At 37.4% G+C, this 23,975-nt stretch overlaps 1 protein-coding gene across 7 annotated transcripts in view; it reads right to left on the bottom strand.

Annotated features, from left to right (window-relative positions):
• Window positions 1-23,975, bottom strand: part of Phkb (phosphorylase kinase regulatory subunit beta) — a 210,521-nt gene that overhangs the window by 119,240 nt on the left and 67,306 nt on the right. For all 7 annotated transcript variants that reach the window (XM_031340678.1, XM_031340676.1, XM_031340673.1 and 4 more), the window contains 3 exons: window positions 22,864-22,971; window positions 18,994-19,074; window positions 6,922-7,037 (listed from right to left, as the gene is read on the bottom strand). In XM_031340678.1, the coding sequence (XP_031196538.1) occupies window positions 6,922-7,037; window positions 18,994-19,074; window positions 22,864-22,971 (305 nt within the window). The remainder of the gene's footprint in view (window positions 1-6,921; window positions 7,038-18,993; window positions 19,075-22,863; window positions 22,972-23,975) is intronic.

Below are 23,975 nucleotides of genomic sequence, written 5' to 3'. Positions count from 1 at the left end.
GAGAGAAAAAAAAGAGAGAAAATGGTCAAGACAAAAATCTAGAGGACTAAAGGATTTCATTAGATTTCTATGAAATATTTAAAGTGAATAATAACTGAATACAATTTTACCAAGTAAAATTCCTGTTATGAAGCAAGCATTACCTGGCCACTAAAAGATATACATAAGAAATAAAATGAAATCTATACATCCCTATATCCTATGCAGCTCTTCTGAGCATACACACTGAAATCCTCAACATCACTCAACAAGGTGTAACATCAACTTTCATTATAAATAAGTGGGATTTACTGTCTGGCTTAATAATGAAAAGGTCAATCAATGTAATCTATCACATCAACACTCTAAAAACATATGGTTGTATCAAACAACGGAAAAAAGGCATCTAGAAAAATTCACTTGTGTAGGAAAATCCCCCTAAGAAAAATCCTCAAGAAACTAAGAATTTGATCTACAGAAACTCTAGAGCTGATCTGCAGTTCCAAACAGCATGACTAAAAGAGCAGTATAGTAAAGAAAGAGGTCAAAGTTCAAAATCCCAACAAGACTTTTGTAGATATTGACAAGATTACTCTACATTTATATTGAAATGTTAAAAATAATTCTAAAGCAAAGAATAAAGTGGAAGAATCAGGCTATTCCATTTCAAAAGTATTATACTGTTATCTAAGTATACTGAAGTCCATATGGAACTCATAGATGGCATATACACAACTCAGAAATAGAAATGACACCTATAGCTGTCTCCTGAGAGGCTCTGCCAGAGCCTGATAAATACAGAGGCAGATGTGTTCAGGAAACTATTGGACTGAGCATGGGGTCCCCAATAGAGGAGTTAGAGAAAGCACTGAAGGAGCTGAAGGGGTTTGCAGCCCCATAGGAAGAACAACAATATCAACCAACCACCAGAATCCCAGAGCCCCACCAACTAAACCAGACTAAACCACCAACCAAAAAGTACACATGGAGGGACTCATGGTTCCAGCCACATATGTAGCAGAGGATGGCCTTGTAAGCATCAGTGGGAGGAGAGGTCCTTGGTCCTGTGAAGGCTGGATACACCAGTGTAGGGGAATGCCAGGGTGGGGAAGCAGGAGGAATGGGTAAGTGAGCACCCTCATAGAAGCAGGGGGTAGGGGTATGGGACAGGGGACTTCCAGAAGGGAAACAAGGAAATGGGATAACATTTGAAATGTAAATAAATAAAATATCCAATAAAAAAGTAAAAAAATAAAAAAAAAAATAAAAAAAAAAAGTAAAAAAATTATCAAACATAATTTGTTTACACATCGGTAATGTAGTGTATGTGTGTGTATGTGAACACAGATATCACTGTATGACATACATGTGTACATATGTAATATGTACCATGGCACTCATGTGGTGGGAATAGAACAACTTTTATTAGTAAGTTCTTTCTTTGTACTGTATGTTCTAGAAATAGAACAGAGGTCATCAGTTTGCATGGCAAGCACATTTACTTGCTGTGTCATCCTGCCAGGCCAATGCCCATGTCATCAATCAAGTAATTAATTTAGTTTTTATGCTAGCGTTCAAACTCCAGGCCTTGAGTTTATTAGGCAAGTGATCCATTGAGCTACACTACCTCACTGTATTTTTAAGAGTGAGAAAAGTGTTTCAGTAAAGAGAGTCTGTAACAAATGGTGCTGGGAGCTCAATATCTAGACAGGGAAATAAAGAGAAACAAAGTCTCTAAGCTTCACACTTTATATCAAATTACCTGAAAGTGGATCAAGAATGTAAAAGTATGAAACTGTAGGGGAGGGAGGGAGAAAATCTTCAGAAAGACTAGGCAAGGAGCTATCAAACACAAATGAAGCATCAATCATAAAATAAAGAATGGCCGAACTGGTTTTCACTGGAATTAAAAACGTTTCCTTTACAAAAGTCTCTATTAGTATTAGGACGAGCAGGGTGGAGAGGTTACTCAGCAGCACTGACTGCTCTTCCAGAAAGTTTGGTTCCCAGAACACACATGGCAGCCCCAACCATCTGTAGCTCCAGGTCCATGGGACCCAAAGCTTTGTCTGACCTCTGCGGGCTCTTGTATGCAGGTGGTCACAAACACACACATATAAAATAAAACATTTCCTAAAGATTAGGATATGAGCTGTGAGTACAACTCATGCCTAATGTGCATGAGGCCCTACGTTCAATCCCTATTACCTCAATAAATAAACAAATAAATAAGGACTGGCATATAGAGTATATATAAAGGGCTCTCAAAAATCAGCAAACAAATTCTAACTAAAACATTGACGAAAATACAGGGAGAAAAATTTTTACCAAAAAGGATTATATAGACCACAAATAAACACATAAAAGATGTCAACATTACCAGCCAATGAGAAATGTAAATAAGACCAGATTTAGGCAATTTTAATTGTTTTACCTTTCATGTCATCTTCAGTCTCAAATATCAGAGTTACTGACATAGCAAGGAGCGGATTTGGTTGAACCTAAGAGTCTATTTATGAGTTAATGATTAGAAAACTTTCCTCCAAGGTTAGGCCTTAGGATTCAATGGATACTTTATAAGTAAAACTTGAATCTTCACCAGAATGAAGCAGTTATAGGTTTTAAATGCAGCCCCAGAGGCAATGTGAGATTAGCTGGATATGCAACTGGGAGTTGAGGACTGCCGCTGCTATAAATAGATACCGAAGTGCTCTTTGAGCATTTAATACAGGCCTTGGAGAATGATCAGAAGAGAAGGAAAAGAAGAACACGGTCTGGCATCACCCCAGTTGTCCCAGGAGACGCTGAAAGAAGCTCAGGCCCAGAAAAAGCCAAATCAGTGAAAAAGAAGAGGGAAATAGCACGGGCCCCACCAACGGTTACTTAGGGACACTTGAAGAGCAGTGGTGAATTTGCAGTGATTAATAGAGCCTTCTGCGGAAGCCCGGAAAGGGCCAGACTGTGCTCACACTAAGTTCAGATAAATGGATGACTTGTACCACTTAAAGAAAACAACAACAATCTGGGCTTTATCTAAGAAATATTAAGTAAGCTTAGCCTATAGAGGAGTTGAATGTCAAGATGGGACTGAAAATAACCTCAGAGCCACAGTCTAGTGGGGTTTATTTTTCACTCTGATGTTCTTAACCTGGAATCTAGTTCTGATTCTATCACTTAAGTTAAGGGGGAAAAATCATACACCCCTCCAAGTTTTATTGTATCCCTCTGTAAAGGAATGATGCTTCTAGGTGGTTTAAATATATATTGTATAGCTCTTCAGTACCAAGACTGCAACTATGACAGGAGTGGTCAAGAGGTGATGTCAAAGAGTAGGACTGTAGTTCTGAACACCAGAAACAATGTGCTTTAGTGGTTCAGAGACAGCAGTCTTCCTGCATCCAAAGTACAGCTTAGAGGAGTGTTACCCAGTGTGTCAAAAGAAAGGAGAGCCAAAGCTAAGACAGTAGTCATAGGCCCATTCTCACTTCCTCTGCTATAAATAACATAGAGGGAATGGAAAAGAGTCAAAAAAGTACGAAAAGCATAAATATTTACTACATGGACTACAGAGAGATAGATCACAGTGACCAGGAATTGACAACAATGGTTTTGAGGTTTTTTTTTTTTTTTAGATAGGCCCTCCCACTAACCAGAACCTTGCTAAGTCTGACCAGCAAGACCCAAGGATATACACTCTTCTGCCTCTGCAGTGTACCACCATATCCTGCACTTTAACATGAGACACAGTAGAGTTATCAAAACAGGTTCCAATAATTCTAAGGCAAATGAGCAATCTCCCTAAGCCCAGCAATAGATCTTACTGAAGCCCTATCTAGAAAAGCTAAGGATGTTATTTCAATGGTATTCACATAAATGGTTAAGTCATCCAGTAGGACTTAAGTAATTGTGGTGGTTTGAATGAGGATGGCTCCCATGGGCTCATATGTTTGAATGCTTAGTCACCAAGAAATGATAATGTTTGGGAAAGTTTATGAGGTGTGGTCTTCTTGGAGGACTTATGTCATTGGGGTTGGGCTTTGAAGTTTCAAAAGCCTAAGCCAGGCCCCTCTCCCCACCATACCCTGTTGCCTGAGGATCAAGAATGTAAAGCTCTCAGCTATGGCTACAGAGCCATGCTTCCCACCACAAAGATAATGGATTAAAGCTCTGAAACTGTAAGCCAGGCCCAATTAAATGCTTTCCTTTATAAGAGTTTCTTTGGTCATGGTGTCTTCACAGCAATAGAACAGTGACTAAAAGACTAGTATTTTTCTTTTCAAAATAGTGATATAAAAGAAACAGCAATTCAGTAGAAAACATACTTAAAAGTTTATCTTTTCTCAGGCTAGAAATATGTGGTGCAATTAGATTCTTGTGGTACTAAACAGCTCCCAGTCAGCAATGTCATTTTATGAGGATAAACAGCTGATAGTCCACAAAGTACTACAATGCAAAACTATGGTATTCAGTAGGGTAAGCATATTAAGCATATTTTCTCCTTATGGTCTGTAGAACCTATGGTAGTTTTATCCAGAAGTATCCCCAGTATCCAGAGCAGAAGAACACCTGCATTGATTCAAAGCAATCTAAAATTATGAGAAAAGCTTGCAGATATAGAAAGGCTGTTGAACTAGGCGGTAGTGAACAGATCTAAGCAGGCTCACATAATCTGGAGGTATCCTATTACAGAAATCAATGAAGGGTCACAACTTGGCACCTAGCTGGAATTAGCTCTATATTTTACTACATAGAACAGAAGATACTAGTTTCCTACCACTAATACCATCCCTGGGTCCACGAGCACCATGAAATACAGTTGCCTTCCTATTTCAAAATGTATTCTTTCAGCATGAGAAATGACACACCAAACACAGGCATATGTGAATAATAGTTTAGAACCACTGTAGATGTGGAGGGTGTGTAAGAAAAAATAAAATTCTCTGGGTGGATTACAAATTTTTATACAATAAACAATAAGATTAATATTAAATGTATAAAACCTATCTATCATACAACCTTAAATGGCAAGCTTCATTACTTACCCAGTTGAATAAAACTGGCCAGCTACAGTTAAATTTAATTTTTCATGGCAAGGATAGCAGAGAGCATCGCATGATAATTTTCTAATCCTTGAATTAAATTCTGGCATCTGAGTTACAAGAAAGTTAAAAGAAAGAAGTTTCTACATGTTTATTAGTGATATCTTAATATGTCCAGGTTTAATAGGGATTTTTCACCTAGAGTTCTTTCTAAGTTTAAGATAGTTTTTGTATATGGCAAAGAAGTTTAGTTCTAATATTTCAGGATGAAAATACAGAGAAATCTGACTGGCATATTCTTAAGCAGTTACTAAAAAGCACAGAAGGGGCAGATATACTAAAAAGAAAAATGATAACACTATCTAAGCAGATCCATCTTCTCCCATATGATTTAACTGCTCTCTGGATGTTGGAGACTTAATTTAGAGGATGGCCAAAATAAAATGTATTAAAATGTTTAGTATTCATCAGATTTGATGTCCAAATGGAGCTTTCCTACAAAATTTCTCTACTTCACCAAGTTCAATGATTGCTATTATTCTGCTGTACATGTAATAATGTTCCATGTGAATAGAAATCTATAGAGAATGTTCTATAATATCAGCTTTTCAGGATTAATCTGACAGTGCTTTTTATTTCAGTCTTTTGTATTGAAATGTTCTTAAATAAATGAAACATTGTATTCTAGTTCACACTAATGCCAGGCACTCAAGGTATACTGCATACTAAAATTATTGTAGCTATTCTGTAAAGTAACTGCTATCAGCTTTGTTTTAAGATGAACAGAAGCATACAAAGATTACATAACTTATTCAAGTTTACACAGCTAGGATCTGGAGGTCATTTTAAAATAAGTATGTTACATTAGCTTAATTGGTTGTAGGATATTAGTCGTTGATCAAAACATACAAACTTGTAGATACTTTATTGTATTATTTTTAATTATGCCTGTGTGCCTAATTGGGTTCATGCGCATATTAGTGCAGATGCCTTGAGGGCATCAGGTCCTGGAGCTGGAATTATAAGAGGCTATGAGCCACCAGACAATGGATGCTGGGAAGGGGTCTCAGGTCCTCACTGTAAGACCAGTGCATGCTCTTAACTGCTGAGCCATCTCCCCAGCCCCAAAGATGCTAGAGAGATTCATTTACCAGGATTTTCTAGACTTCTTTCTATTCTTCATTCATGGCTCAGCAATGCAAACTGATCTCTAGTGACAACATTTGCTTAAATTCTTTCAGTGCACTACCTACCTTTCAGAAAAAGAGCAGAGGGACCCAGGGACTCAGACTGTTTTTTAATCAGTTAAAGGATAACCTCCAGGGCATTGAATTAGGATAAATCAAAGGTGCCATCAGTTATTAAAGCTATTTCTTCAACAACAAATACAGAGAATGTATAAATTACCAACATCAGTCATTAGCTATCATTGTTGATTCAAACACAGGTTACAGCTCAACATGGCAAAGACAGTCAGACCAAAGAATGCTAACCTTTACTGATAAGTATGAGAACCTGTGGTTCAGGTAGAAATGATTTCTGTAACATGGAAAGGAATCTCACAGGCACTGCATACAGAGCTAGTATTTGGACATTTTGACATACTTGATATTTTAAATAATGCAGTTACAGAGGAAAAGATACAAGGTGGTTGACCAGAAGGCCAAGCTATGACTAAAAAGAGAGTTGAAATGTGGGTGAGACATGGGAGGCAGGCCTTGCTCCTTTCAGACATTGGTTTGTGTTGCCAAGAATACTGCTTTATTATGAGTGAATCCTACTTGGATTACAAACAGGAAAACAAGCTGTACTAGATTCAACACAGAGACAACAGATCCAATCTCATGCTTTGGATCTACACCTGTAAACAACACTAAGACCATCATCAAAACTGGGCAAATACCTTGAGTGCAGTTCTGTGCTGCCATTATTATATTTGCTTCCTCTTTCCCAGACACCAAAGTCAGGAACACGGTAAACTCTCTCTACACAAAACACAAGGTTTTGAATAAAAGAGACCTAAAAGAAAGGAAAAGAAATAAGACATAAGAAGACACGTAACAGTGAGAAGAATAATTACACACCATCTGAAATCACAGTATGAACTTACCTCCCAGAGAATATTGTCTTCCCTTCTTTTACTTAAGACGTGACCTCATACTCCAGGTTGACCTCTAACACTACATAACCAAGGGTGACCTTGAACTTCTGGTCTTCCTTCCTAAGTGCTGCAATTAAAGGCATGTGCTACACCTAGTTTGGGGAATGGAACGCAGGGCTTTGTGCATTCTAAGCCATCACTCTCCCAACTAAGCTAATATCCCCAGACCCCAAAGTGCTTTATTAACATGTTGAATTCTTATCATTATTACATTATTGTGAGTCCTCTGCTATACTTAGTTTTTCAAATACAATTCTTACTTTTGGGAGGACCTAATTAGTATTATACAGTAGAGAAATAAAATTTAAATCCTTTCAGTGTTCCAACTTTAACTCTTCAATGAAGAAAGATTGTTTATGCATCATAGAAACTAGGTAAAACATAGAACATATTTTATACTGGATAATATTGAGAAACTAAAGTGACTATGAGAAATACACATATTAATTGTAAAGCTTTAAAGAGTAAAAGAACAACTTTAAAAAGTAAACAGGATCTTCCGTTCTGTAAACTTCTGACCCCGTGTTGATCAACCTGAAGTTCTGAGGCCACACTTTTGGAGAGTGAATTTTCCTCCCTGTCACTTCTGTAACTATAGGTCCTGATTATGAATACAGCCCATAGTTGGAAGCTGTGCAGGACAAGGGAGACTAAAGAGAGCTGCACCAAGATAAAGGAAGTCACCTGGGCCTGCTAAGCCCTCTCCCCTTCATTCTCACAAAGACAGCGACCTGGGGACAGTCAGTCTGACTTTGGTTCCATTTCCCCTTTCTTCCATCCTTTTCTGACAATAAAGCTGATTTCTTGTCACTCACAGGTCCTGAGTGGTCCTTTCAGAACAGTTGGAGGTGATACTCTCTAATTCCCAACTGCTAATGACAGCAATCAGATGTTAGCTACATCTGGCATATGCTAACAGTGCTGTCTTCTTTCATTTCTTGTCCTTGTTTCACCACCGCGGTCAGTCATTTTTCCGCATCATTTAGTCAAAACTGTTTCGTTAATCCTGACAGTGTCGTGATTTCATGGTAAACGTTCAAGCCCTTCTTCATCTTCCCATGCTCCTCATGGGGCTCTGGGTATTAAACTAACTTCTGACTCGAGCCTTGGCTTCCAAGTGATTCAGTCATGTTAGCCTTGCTCATTTCCAACTGAAATGTTTTTTTTTAAAAAATGAATTTTTCATCAACCTCAATTCAAAAGGATGAAATAGCTAATAGTTCTCATTGTTCTTAAAGCCACAACCACAGCGCATTACCTTTTTGTTTCATATGTCACCCTCCACAACCTCTAATTAGTATGCACACATGTCTCTCTTCTCTTGTCTGTAGTTATAAAATACCATCAGCTCACAAACTGGTTTTTCCTTAACTCCTTCTTTAGCAAAACCGGAAACTGAGATGAGATTTCTGCCTATATATTCCATTTATGTGAATATCCATGTTATTAAAAAAATATTACTGTGATTATTATAAAGTTCTGTTTTAAGCCTTGCTAGAGTTATTATATATATGAACAGTATTGCTTTGAAAATTACATTGTCTTATTTTGTGCATATGTGTGTGTATATATGAATACATATGTATTATGAATATACATACATGTAGATGAGTGTTGGTGTATGTATGTGTATGACAAAAAGAAGCTAATATTCCTCTTCTGCTTTTAATTAACCTTTATGCTTATCATCTTTTTTTTTTTAAGCAGTTTGGGATAAAAATACAAATCAAATGCCAGTTCTCCTCAGTTATCTTGTTATATGGCAAAAGTAAACAATTTTTATATGACTGAAGTCATAAACCAAGAGTTAACCTAATATGTCATGATTAAGCATAATTTATGAGCGAGGTTGAAATACAAATTATAGTTTTTAAAAATATGATAAAACTAACATATCCAACAAAAATTACAAAAGTTTAAAGTCTGAACTCAGCTTTTTTTTTTTAAAAAAAAAATCAAATATACTGATTTGGATTAATCATAAATTCATTGCCTAATCGTAAAATTAATAAAATGACAGCAATATCAAGATAAGAGCTTACTTTTAAAAATTCAAGTATCCCTCTAAAAACAGGAATAAATATTCATCAGAAGATCATTGATAGTAGCATTCACACATGAACACACACACACACATGCCATCACAGGAAGCTGAAAAGTTAGATAATAGGTCTGGCACATATATAGTCACTGAATTCTGAGGATTAGTACACAGGAGACAGTTGTTTGCAGAGTTCTGACAGGTAGTAGAGTCTCAGCTAGTCATTAATACATTTAGTGAAAACCAAGTCATGTGCTACCTATGTGAGCTTCCAAATTATTTCCCCCAAAATACAGAGGACTTCTGCAAAGGCAAGGAGACAAATGGACAGGAAGACAGGAAATCATGGTGACAGAAGGAAAGAGCTCATCACCAAGCAAGAATTCTGGCACACTTAGCATTTGGGGGGCCAGCACGATGACAAAGCAAATAAAGGCACTTGTTACCAAACCTGAAAACTTGAACCCAAATGGTGGAGTTCAACTCCCATGTACTGTCCTTTGATCTTTAGAGGGGTATCATGGCACTCACATGCTGCCCCATGAATGCAAAATAATTGTACTCAGAGCTACTATTCCTTTCCTGGGTAGATAATTTATGTCTAAGTCGCAACGACCCAGGCTTAAAGTCTTGGATATGACCTTGGGTAGAGCCTCAGTCCTTTTCTCAGACATTGTCTAAGATTTCTAACAGAATTGTGGATATTTAAGACACCCTAACTTCCAGTGTCTCTGTGCTATGGACATTAACCTTATCAATTTCAAAACTCCATGGTACCCCTCAGGAATCACCCAGTGATAAAACAGTAACTTCAAACCCAACCAGGGTTCCACATCTGATTTCTCTAAGAACACTAAGCCACTGACCTCACCTGAGGAACCTTCACCCACGTTTAGGTATGCTTTACTTCTTCTGAGAGCCCACTTCTCTGCTAATTAATCATGTTCAATAAAATCTCCACACCTGCTTCATAAACTGGCTATTCCTGAATTTGGCTTGACCCTAAATACCTAAATTCCAGGTCTGATCAGGCTACTGAGAATAGCAGGGGGGAAGGTGTGCCTAGATCTGGGGCAACCCCACCCCCAACACACAGACAAATCACTTAATCACAAGGGCAGTCATTAATTCATCATGAATTAGCCCAGCGAAACCACCAAAGGCCATATATTACAAACAGCACAGACTGCCAGGAAAAAAGAAAAGATACAAACAAACTGCACCGTAGACATAGACATCAGCACCGGCATTTGTATGAGAAGAAAGCTGATACTCAGGGTGACTGAATTTATTAGTTAAATTGTCCACTTTATCTTTGTCTCAATGGAACCAAAATACAAAACAAAACAAAACAAGACCCTGAAGCAAGACCAGGCATAAAAAAAAAATCATAGATGCCACAAATTATCAGGTTCAGAATCAAGGATGGAAAGCCATTGGAGAGCATATGAGTGAAACGAGAAGGAATATCATGGAGAAGCTTATGCTAAGTAGTTAAGGCTTGCAAATGGGAGACAACATTCCTTGTAAAATGTGAACACCTAAATCTAACAAAGAATATGACCAGCACATAAACAGGAGCTGAAGTAAGTAGAATGGGCCTTTACTTCCATTTGCAAGTATGTATTTTGCATATAAACCATAGCTGTGACTTAATACTTGGAACAGGACAGAAAAGAACAGTCACATAGTAGATGAACTTATATTTTTTAAAGATATCTTTTTATTCTATGTGTTTAAGTGTTTTGCCTGCATATACACCATCATAGGTGCGAAGTCCTAGAAGAAGGTACCTGATCCCCTGCAACTGCCCACACAGGCAACTGTGGGTTGTCATGTAGTGCTGGGAAGAGAACATAACCACTAAGCCATCTCTCTAGCCACATGCTTACACTTATTTATTTTCAGGTGTATAAAATAATGCAAGAAGTATCTCATCAATTGAATAAAACATTTGAAGACCCTAAGATAACTTAGATATATTAATTTTCTGAGGAAATGTTAAAAAAAAAGTCAGAAAAACTACATAGTCTCACAGTAAAAGGACATCATTTTCAGTGCATATTGATGACTAAAGTTCTAGAGTTTCTCATGCATTAGGAGCCGTCATATCATTTTCTCTTTGGGGTTAGACCAAACAAGATGTGATAGCACGGACTCTTGTTAGGAACTCTTCCATTTTCTGAGTAGCCTACTTCAAAAGCTCAAAGAATGATACTAAAATATTTTATTGTCTATGTACATAAGCTATAAAAACTCTGTAATTAAGATGACTAATACATGATATTCTTTCACCAAGAGGACTAAGGCATAATTTATTAAGCCACACTGGTGGTTAATGTTCCTAAACTGCTTATGCAAACAATATCTTTGCATAAATAGGTGTTAAGGTAAACAACTTCCTTCAGGGTTGTTGAAATTAGAATGTAACTAAGCAGAGGATGTGTGTGTAGTCAGACTCAAAAAATTCAGCTAAGTGTCTTCAGACAACTTGGTAGATATCTTCCACACCTATTTTCAAGTAGATGCTAGAAGAACCAAGCATGTTTCTTATGGCCACTTGTGTGCTGATTCTGTAGTTCCTGTTCACACAAAAACTTGTGTGTTCTTGTTCCATTCCTCTTCCTAGTCTCCCAACTATCCCTTCACTGTACATCGCAGCCATGACTGAACAGGTTGACTCCCCTGAGTTCTCTCACACAAGCACTGAGACCTTGCACACAGTGCTACTCATTTATTTAACAGTACAGGAAAGTAAAATTTCAAATAATAACTAACGGACCTGACTAAAATAAGATGTGAAAATTTCTTTTAAGTAAATTTATGAGTAATATAATAAATGAGTGATTCCTTCTAAATAACAAACCATTCACTTGGGACAAATAATTTGTGTTTTGGTTTGTGGCATAAATTTCAAATTATTAATTAAATCCAAATAATGAATAATAAATATAGTCACGTGATAAAAATTAGTTATTGAAAATGGTACTTGGAATTATTTCTCAAGATAATCACAAGACTGTGTGACTTATTCATCCCTTCTGCAATCTCTTGTGGCCTAGAGGATTTCCTGCCCAACTGACATCTTGGTTCCTACTTAATAAAGAAGGCTCATTCTTTGCATTGACAATGTTACAGTTTGAACCATTAGATTTACAAACTAAAAATCATCCCTCCATCTATGTACTGTATCTCATGCTACCTAGGCTAATCAAGAACTTTGTTCATGCAGTTCCAAATGATTAAAGTTTTACATCTGTACTGAATCTTTCCCATTACGTACTTTCCTGTTTCTTTCACATGTGTCAGCAAGGTGTGTCTTAGGGCCCCGAGGACGTGAGACAAGCACTGGCCATCACTGAGCTGCACCCCCAACTCACTACTGTCATGCTCCGATGGTCCTTGGCAGGGATACTTCTGAAAGAGTTCTTCATTTCTGTTGTGTCCCCACTCCTTCTTGTCCCAAAAGACAGGAAGGTCCCACTGAAATCCCTCCCACCAATCTCAAGGATGTCTCCAGTGATACATAACCTTGATTTGTCTATCATCCTCAAATAACTATAAATAGTGCCCCCCCCACTCACTGTTAAAAGTGTTTTGACATGGAGATAAAGTACATGGTTATCACTCAAGACAATGGTGCAAAAACAGTGGTAAAATTTCACACCACTGATCTCTTGCTATGACTGCAGAGGTGACTCCCCCTTCTCTTATAATTACTTCCTTTAGCTCACACTTGTTCCCCTTCACTAACTCTTCCTCGTTAACATTCTACTGATGTGATGAGGATTCCATCTTTTCTACTTACATTCATGCTTCAGGTAACATGGAGTTCCTGATTTAAATGTCCTGTGCAATTAACACCTGTTCTCATCACCAGTTAAGCCATCTCTCCTAAATTCCAACAACCACGTGTGTGGCCCCTGGCCTGCAGAGTTTAATAGATACTCTGAGCTTAAAATTTACAGAGCTGACATCTTAACTGCTACGTGTAACTCTTCTCTTAACATTATCTATATGTCAGTTAACAATCCTGGCCAGCTATGCTGGATTACAAAGGTGGTATAATTGTGATATCTATCTCTCTTCTACTACTCATTCACTCATAAATTAAATGTACTGACTTTTATCTGTTATTATATCTTAAATAAAATATCTTCTGCTAAAACATGAATCTGAGCTACAGTTTTTCTTCCTTGGTGATTAAAAGAACTGATTTCTCTTATTCCAAATACAACCTTCTTGCAATTGAGTCTTTACACAATGATGAGACCAACTTAAGACAAGTTCCTACCTCAAACTCCCTTGCTAACTCATCGTCCTAGGAATAAAATTGCAAATCCTTAACATGGCCTCTGACCTCTCAGAAGTGAGATACCATGCTCTGACCATCTACCATTATCCGGGTATGAATGCATGACAGGAACACACAATGCAGCAAACTTTACACTTTCTGTCCCTCTGTCTGGAGCCTTCTCCAGACGTTTGTGCAATTTGTTTATTTAATCTAGGATTTTCTTTTCTTTTCTTTTTTTTTCTTTTTGGTTTTTCTTTGGTTTTTCGAAACAGGGTTTCTCTGTGTAGCCCTGGCTGTCCTGAAACTCACTCTGTAGACCAGACTGGCCTTGAACTCAGAAATCCACCTGCCTCTGCCTCCCAAGTGCTGGGATTAAAGGCATGAGCCACCACTGCCCGGTTAATCTAGATTTTAAATAAATACTTCTTCAACCAATGGCTGTTCTAATGCACTCCACTTATAGTAGTTATCTATTTGATCTCTTTCCTCAGTCCTCCAATATCAGTGTATATCATGACAAATTCTATACAATATTTATTAAATAATTACATATGGCAATTCATATATAAATAAACCTGAACATATTGGGTCTCATTGGCAGAGTTCAGGGCTCAAACAGTGTGTTCTTATATAACATATGTATCTCATATCTATGCAAGTGAAATAAGGACATAACAACACTAAACATATAGAGAATAAAATCTTTAGCCAGAACATTCAGTCCAGTGCTAACATCATGGTACCTTGAAGCCATCTAGTAACACTATCCATTACTTTCATCATTTGTATCATAAAAATAACTCACTGTCTGAGTATTCTAAATATTGAATAAGTAGAGAATATGACAATCAGCTTGAACAGTGACAGCTGCAAGAGGAAAGGACTCAGACATGTATAAAGGCAAGGCCCACCTTCTGATGCCAGAGATTGGATCAGATGAGCTGACCTTGATTATTCTATCTAGCAAAACTGTCCATGATAAAAACAGACCAAAGCAACTCTTAAGTATAAACCAATTCTACAAAGGATATTGGGAACTAAGGAAGCACACAGACACACAGACACACACACACACACAGACACACACACACACACACACACACAAAGCTACAAGGAGAAAATAAACAATACCAAAGCAACTAATCGAAGCAGTCTAGGGAAACAGTATAAAATGAAGAAACACAACTGTTAAAACAACTCTGAATATTAATTGTCTCAAATCACCAGTAAAAAGATACATCCTAAAGGAATGGATTAACAAGCAAGACACATAGTTTTGCTGCCTCTCTGAACACTACCTTACCATCATGTACAGCACCATCTTAGGGTAGAAAGGTATTACAAACAAATGAAAATAGAAAAGACCTGGCTTAGGTTTTTCTTTTACTAAAAAAAATTATTTAAAAAACATTTATTTACTTTAAAAAACCTATTTTGTAGTGTGTGTAAGTGATATGTGATGGCCAGAGTACACGTGTGGAGGATATAAGACAGCCTGTGGAAGTCACTTATCCCCTTCTACCACGTGGGTCCTGGGGATCAAACACGGATCATACCAGGAGGTATTTTTACCCACTGAAGCCTTCACTAACCCTCGACTAGCTACTCTGATATGTGACAAAATATGTTTGAAACCATGTCATAACTAAGGCCACAATCCCTCAAAAGCATACTGCATTGCGAAATACACATCCAACAAGTATAGATGAACTCCATTTTATAAAGCAAACACTAAAGGATCTAAAGCTACAGATGACTTCTGAACACAGTTTCATCAGAAAACATCAGCATCACACACTCACCAAGAGAGAGGTCATCCAGGCAAAAAAGCAAAGAGAAATCCTGGAGTTGAATGACACTATAAATCAGACAGATCTAGGAGACATCTACAGGATGTGCCACTCGGTGCTGAAGGGTATACATTTTTAGTTAACAGGAGCATGGAACTTTCTCCAAAGTGGGTCATATATTAACAGACAAATCAAGCTTTAACAAATATAAGAGAGCTGAATTCCATCCTGTATTCTATCTGGACACAATGAAATAAAGCTAGGTAACAAGAAAAACTTCAGAAATGATACAGACTCAGGAAGAGTAAACCATATGCTGCCGACTGTTAAAAATGAAGTCACTAAAAAAGTCCAGAGGCAAATAGAAAACATTGTTACAAATGAAGGAAAATGAAAACGCAACATGCCAAGTCTATGAGACACAATGAAGGCAACCAGAAGAGGAAGTTAAACAGTACTCAACATTATATCAAAAGTCAGAAAGAACTAAAACAAAAAAAATATACAGATCTATTTTCAGGTTTTTGGAAAATGAGAACTGAGCCAACTCTAAAGCAGTATACAGGGCGAAGTAATAATGATCAAGATAGAAATGAATGAAATCGAAAGAAACAATTACGGATTGAAGAGCTCAACATAAAGCCAGATCAGAAAGCTGCCAGAGGAAAGAAGTCAACATGTGTATGTGGGTGAGGACTTTTTGGATGGAAGTCTGGTATCAAAGATAAAAAAGATGACAACTGATAGACTGGGTCTCATGAAACTACAAAGCCTTATAGCATAGCAAACCATAAGTAAAGGGGCAGCCTACAAAACAGGAGTGTAGGCCTTGAATCCCAGCAGAGGCAAAGCCAGACCCACATGACAGAAAGAGAGAATTGACTTTCACAGCTGTATCTCTGAGTTCGAGGCCAGCCTGGTCTACAGAGTGAGTTCCAGGACAGCCAGGGCTACACAGAGAAACCCTGTCTCGAAAAACCAAAAAAAAAAAAAAAAAAAAAAAAAAAAAAAAAAAAAAAAGTAAGAGAATAAGGGGACATAAAGGTATGGGAAGAGGGCAGATAGCCAAAATAAAAGGGATATGGGGAAAAAAACATATGGAAACCTACTATTTTCTAAGTCAATTTAAAAAATATGAAAATGCTTCGGAGGGGATCTTGCATTACCAGATAATCTGCTTCCAGAAGCAGTGAGACAGTACACAAACCCCAGTGGCCTCTACAGGCCACTTAGTAAGAGAAGCCCCAGAGACCTATTGCTGAAGACACCACGTACCTTACTTGTATGCAACATACAGAGAAATCGAGGTGGAACTGAGATGGAAAGCTCCTTCCTGGTGCCTAGCTATCAAAGTATTGAAAAGTACTATGCTTCCTCACATGTGTGCCTGTGTGCTTCCTCATATGCATGCCTGTGTGCTTCCTCACATGTGTGCATGTGTGCTTCCTCACATGTATACCTGCATGCTTCCTCACATGAGTCTGTGTACTTCCTCACATGTATGCCTGTGTGCTTCCTCACATGTGTGCATGTGTGCTTCCTCACATGTATACCTGCATGCTTCCTCGCATGTGTGCCTGTGTGCTTCCTCACATGTGTGCATGTGTGCTTCCTCACACGAGTGCCTTTGTGCTTCCCCACATGTGTGCATGTGTGCTTCCTCACATGTGTGCATGTGTGCTTCCTCACATGTGTGCCTGTGTGCTTCCTCACATATGTGCATGTGTGCTTCCTCACATGTGTGCCTGTGTGCTTCCTCATATGTATGCCTGTGTGCTTCCTCACATGTGTGCATGTGTGCTTCCTCACATGTATACCTGCATGCTTCCTCGCATGTGTGCCTGTGTGCTTCCTCATATGTATGCCTGTGGGCTTCTTCACATGTGTGCTTCCTCACATGTATACCTGCATGCTTCCTCGCATGTGTGCCTGTGTGCTTCCTCACATGTGTGCATGTGTGCTTCCTCAAACGTGTGCCTGTGTGCTTCCTCACATGTGAGCCTATGTGCTTCCTCACATGTATACCTGCGTGCTTCCTTGCATGTGTGCCTGTGTGCTTCCTCACATGTGTGCCTGTGTGCTTCCTCACATGTGTGCCTGTGTGCTTCCTCACACGAGTGCCTTTGTGCTTCCTCACATGTGTGCCTCTGTGCTTCCTCACATGTGTGCCTGTGTGCTTCCTCACACGAGTGCCTTTGTGCTTCCTCACATGTGTGCCTGTGTGCTTCCTCACATGTGTGCCTGTGTGCTTCCTCACATCTGTGCCTGTGTGCTTCCTCACGTGTGCCTGTGTGCTTCCTCACATGTGTGCCTGTGTGCTTCCTCACATTTGTACATGTGGGCTTCCTCACACGAGTGCCTGTGTGCTTCCTCACATGTGTGCCTGTGGGCTTCCTCTCATATTGAGGCCTGTCAAAGGAAAGCTTCATAACACTGAAATATAAGTTCCTTACAGTTTTCCCAGTGAGACTAAGAACAATATTTTGTCTTGGTGAAGAAAATGGAAACACTAAGGTCCTACAAATACAAGTAGTAAGATATAATGAAAGGTTGTTTGTTTGTTTGATGTTTTAATGGATGAATTATAAAAAGCAATAGTATAAAAAAAACGCTGAGAAAATCTGTGAAGGCTACTTCATTTTCATTGTTACTAAAACTTTCTGAAAGTTACATTCTTCTATTCAGGTAATCTGAGACAGCATTCACTCAAGTTCTGTCACCTGCTTTATACTATGCTTGCTTTTAAACTGTATGTGTCTTTTGTAGAAAACAGATGGAATTGGAGATCATTATATTAAACCAAATACATTAAACTCTTAAAGATAAACATCACATGATTTCATGTTATGCTGGCTGGTCATAAGTCAGCTTGACACACAGACTAGAGTTATATGGAAGGAAGACTCTTAATTGAGAAAATGCCTTCATAAGATCTAGTTGTAAGGCATTTTCTTACTTATTCATGGAGGTCCCAGCCTATTGCAGGTAGAGTAAACCCTGAGCTGGTGGTCCTGGGTTCTATAAGAAAGCAAGTTGAGAAGCCATGATGAGCAAGACAGTAAGCAGCACCCTCCATGGCCTCTACATCAGCTCCTGCCTCTGGTTCCGGCCTTGTTTGAGATCCTGTCCTGACTTCCTTCAATGATGAACCATCTGGTGGGAGAGTAAGTGGAATAAACCCTTTCCTCCCAACTTGCTTGTTGGCCATAGTGTTTTGTTAAGCAATAGCAATCATAACTAAGAAACATGTGGGAACTGTGTGTGTGTGTACACATTCCTGCAGATATGACACATAAAAGTAACAGAGGGACTATGAACAGGGAGGAAGTCAAAGAAAGATAGGAGAGTAAGAATCTAATAGAAAGAGGAGGAGGGATAAGAGTTGAGGCAATATGAGGAAAGTAAAATAATATCTAAATGTATGTATATATGTATGTATGTGTGTACGTACATATATATATTATAATGAAACACATCATTTCATACATTAAAAATTAACACAAAAGTATTTTAATAAAGATAATTTCATAATTGATTCAAAATCTAATATCTCATCATATGAATTTAAAACATGCATCTTTTATCAAGCTAAAATTACATTTTTAAGAAAGGAAAAATATAAGAAAAGAAAAATCAAATATTCTCTATATGAAGTTCAGTAACAGAAAATTTAAGAAAAATCATACCTCATCCGTGTTATAGATTATCTGGAGACCCGAGGAAATCATTTCCACCAGGTAAAGGAGAAACAATGAGACAGCATTTATCTGAAAGCAAGCAGCAACATTTAAAGGTTAAAGGAAAGAATAAAAATATTTTGCTATGAAACTTAATATCTATGCTATCATTTTCTCCAGTAGTGTCTTTTGTATCACTAAATTAAAGAGAAATGAACCTACTCTAAACATGGAAGCTAGCATCTTATATGAAATGCTAAAATTCCATATTCACTGTACTGACTAACAAATGACTGGGCCTGAGGAGGCTCTAACGGAAATTCTTAGCATGGTTTCTGTAACATTTCTCTCATTCAGTTTTCAAATTAGGAGTCTAAAGTACTTGTTTTTGGAGTACTTTCACCCCTGAGGAAGTAATATAATGAAATCCATTTGGAATATACGTAAATGAAAAAACTATTTAAGAAGCAAGACATCACACCTCCACCAACACACTATAAGCAATAAGGAGCATATCTCAAAAACAGTCTCATTCAGACAAAAAAGAATTTATGGAAACAAAGGAGCATGTTACCTATAATCACTGATATACTGTATAATTTAAAACTACTTATTAAAAAGTGTTATGAACACATGAACCTATTAGTCTAATAAATGTTTTATATGATCTAAATAAAAAACCATGCTTCCTAATATAACCAGAGAAGATTATGATAGAATATTTAAGCATCTCATATAAAGAACTGGGAAAGTACTGTCTCCAATATGGACTCATTTTGAGTGATGATTAGTTTTCAATGTCAGCTTGCCTAGACACAGGGCAACCAGATAGCTAGTAAAACACTGTCTCCAGATGTGGAACAAAAAGGCAGAGGAAGTAAAAATTCTTGCCTTCTCTGCCAGAGCTAGGACACTCATTTCCTGGCTTCAGTGTTATGCTCTACGCAGGGCTCACACATCATGCACCTTTTCCCAGATTTTGTTCCTTTAGCCTCAACCTGAGAATCATACTGTCAGACATAGAATGGACTTCACTACTGAAATCCTTGCAATCCTTAGATAGTAGATAGACTGTTGTAGGACTTAGCATCGATAATCATGTGATCAGCCAGGTGGAATGGTGTATATCTGTAATTCCACCACTCCGAAGGCTAAGTTCAGATACACAGTGAGTTGTACCTAGTGAGACCTTATTTCTCAAAAGAAATTTAAAAAGTTACATAAGCCCCAAATAATAGCTATAGACACTCAACATAAACATGGTCTCAAGCATGTTTATCCTTCTTGACCTTCCTCCCCATTGGCGCCTTAACTGTGAAAACATTTGGAAATATATCTTTGGTAATCAAAGAGGCCAATAACAAAAGATTCCCAAACATCCTCTTTATATGATTGGATTTAAACTTGAAATGTGAAGAATAGACTGTCCATAGAGGTATAAAATAAAAAAGAGGTTGCTTAGAAAACTTCAAGAAAAATGCAAAGTAGCCAATTTTCCTTAGACTTTGAGAATGAAGAATTGTTCTAAACTTCAATATGGTAATTGTTGCAAAACTCAGAATGTATTAAAAACACATAATGGTACTTCTCAAATAAATAAACTCCATGGTATTTGGATTATATCTCAATAAAACAGTTATTTAATAAATAAAATTTAAGAAAAATTATGTCAGGATGCTGCAAACCAGAGTTAAAAAGTAAAAGTAAGCAAGGTATAGTTTGTATTTACATGTGAAGGTTATCATTCCCTAAGGCGTTGGTGTATTGTGTTCCCCTGACTTAGTTCTAGTTTTCACTGAGTAACAAGAAGTTGGGGCAGAAAATTACTGATGCCTTTCAAGTCCTTGGACGAAAAGACGTGTTGTGCTAGTGGGGCTCTGAGCCGTGAAAATAGGCATAAAGAGGATGGCTAGCTGGCTCAGGATGTAACTGAACAGGAGAAATAACTTTATGTTCTGAACATAACAGGTGAGCGATCGTTGACAAAAATGGAGTATTTAAAAATAACTATTAAGAAAGACTTTGAAGGCTGGGCAGTGGTAGCACAAGCCTTTAATCCTAGCACTTGGGAGGAAGAGGCAGGTGGATTTCTGAGTTCGAGGCCAGCCTAGTCTACAGAGTGAGTTCCAGGACAGCCAGGGGTATACAGAGAAACTTGGTCTCAGAAAAAAAAAAAAAAAAAAAAAAAAAAAATAGAAAAAGGAAAGACTTTGAATGTCTGATACACCAAGGAATTTTAAATGTATAAGATGATTGATATGTCAATTATCTTGATCTAATCATACCTATTTATTGATACCCCATGAGTATATGAAATACCTATCAATAATTTTCACTATACATATTCCCACCCAAAACTTAAATCATAAAAGTGAACGAAAAGAAAAAAACTAGAATTCTATTCTTTAGAAAGACTACTATTTGATGTAAACTCTTTGAGACTTGTAAAGCCTTCTTATAATTATAGTAATCCTAAGGATTTAAACTATACTACATTTTAGCTCTTTGTCCATATGCATGCACATACAGCATGGTACTTGAGCAGAGGTCAGAGGCCAGATTTCTGGAGCTGGTTCTCTCCTTCCCAGGCCATCAGATGGCAGGTACCTTTATGCACTAAGCCATCTCACTAAACCAAAGTTTGTTTGTTTAAAGGAAAATCAAAGTGGTACACTTTTATTTTGATTTTAATAATCTGTAATAAAGTTTTTAGAAAAATGTGGGCTGGCGAGATGGCTCAGGCGGATAAGAGCACTGACTACTCTTCCGAAGGTCCTGAGTTGGGATCCCAGCAACCACATGGTGGCTCACAACCACCCGTAATGAGATTGGACGACTTCTTCTGGTGTGTCTGAAGACAGCTACAGTATGTTACGCAAGAGCAAGCGTGTTGGGAGTGAGCAGGCCATCCTGAGTTCAATTCCCAGCAGCCACATGATGGTTCATGGCCATCTATACAGCTACAGTGTACTCATACACACACATACCACATATATGTATATATATGCGCATATGCATATGTAAACATATACATATTCTTTGTCCATATGTACACCAATAAATCACGGTATATGAGTAGAGGTCAGAGGCCATATTTCAGGAGGATATACTTGTGTGTGTATATATGTATATATATATGTATATATATATATATGTATATATATATATATGTATATATGTATATATGTACATATATATGCATAAACAAAAAGAAAATCTATTAAGAATAGTGTATATAATATTTATATTTAACAAACAAGTCATAGGATATCCAGCTTAAAATACACAAATGAAGGGATGATAGTAAAAATTAAAAGAAAATTCTATGGTATGTTCTTATACATATAGAACTTAACAAAACACAAAATTGATATGTCTCAAAAATACTTGTGATATTCCCACAGAAGTGTTTAGCATTTTTGCTGGTTGACATATGAAAAAGAAAAAAAAATGACCCACCAAACCTTCTAAATAATTGTTATATCTCTTTTGACTGCCTTTTGTTTCCAAGTATAGAAATTCTTTTAAATATATAAACAAGCTTTAATTACTGAAGGAAGCGTAGGCATCTACCTTCAACAGAGAAATAACCACTTCTTCATGACATGGTCTACTTTATATCCCATGACAGTAATTCCTTCAGCCTTATCAGTTACTAAGAAACTTTGTTTTCCATTTCAGAGTCCATTTACACTATTTTGAAGTAAGTGGTGAAATTTACTTTAAAAAAAGTATAAGCTCTGGGAGAGGGGACCAGGAAGGGGGCAACATTTGGAATGTAAATAAATAAAATAATTTTTAAAATGCATAAGCACCCTCAAATATGCCAGGATACTGAATGTAAATAGTAGAAAAATAAATCTTTTACTTTTCTTTTACCTGAAGATGACCATATTCTTCATAGCTGAGCAACTCATCCCCGGTGTGCACATTGAAAACAGAGTGAAGACACGTTGTGGGCCGGGGATCTTGCTTAAACTGCTGTACCTAGAACCAGAGACACAGTGTGAATGACGGTCATTCACATGCTCATCTGACATTGAGACAGTTATTTTTCAAGTAATTCTTTTCACAAGGAAAGCTAAAGCTCATGATGCCCAACTCACTAGACTGAACACAACTGTAAGTGATATTCACAGCACTGAGTCCTAATGGAGTATGTAAGTATGAGGGCAATAATTCATGGCAAAGTACTGAATATTACTTGATTGAGGGCTTATTTAACATTTCATTTGCTTATAGTGTGTGCAAATACATGTGTATATTTGTATGGCTAAGTATACATGTACCACACATGATATTGAAGGTTAGAAGACAACTTGTGGGAGGCAGTTCTCTCCCTCCATCATGTGTGGCCCAGGGACTGACATTAGGTCATCAAGTTTGGTGGCAGGCCCTCTCTCCTGCTGAGTCACCTTGGCAGTCTATCTTATTTAATTATGAGTAAAATATATATATATTCCCCATGTCTAACACAGTTCCAATGACTGTACTTAACTATACAGTTAACTGGAAATGCTTAGCATGACAGTGAAATTGAAAAGTATTTTAGACTATATTCTAATGCAGTTCAGTACCCAAAATTCAGGTTCTCTTCTGTTCCCTGAGGATAACACATTTTACCTATGGTACTGCAATGTTTTCATTTTTCCTACATATATAATTACCGAAGTAACAATTCTATGAAGATATAGAGCATACTTTTATTTACTAATTACATGTAATTTGTTTTTCTTTTCTTCCTTTTTTTTTTTCCTGTAGGCCAGAAGCCTCAGATCAGATGAAAGAGTCATTGTAATGAACATTTGCAAAGAAGTGTATGGACAAAATGCTATACTATGCCACATTACAGCATCCAGAATGGGGGTTTTGTTTGTTTGTTTGTTTTTCTGTCTTGTGGGGGAGGTTAAAGGAGGGAGATGAGTAGGATTGGGGTGCATGATGTAAAATGAACAAAGAAATAATAAAAAGTTAAAAACAAAACAAAACAA

Source organism: Mastomys coucha, unplaced genomic scaffold, assembly GCF_008632895.1.
Source record: "Mastomys coucha isolate ucsf_1 unplaced genomic scaffold, UCSF_Mcou_1 pScaffold22, whole genome shotgun sequence".
In the NCBI taxonomy this organism is placed as follows: domain Eukaryota; kingdom Metazoa; phylum Chordata; class Mammalia; order Rodentia; family Muridae; genus Mastomys; species Mastomys coucha.
Note: the sequence above shows the minus strand (reverse complement) of the source record. Positions and strands in the feature narration are given on the sequence as shown.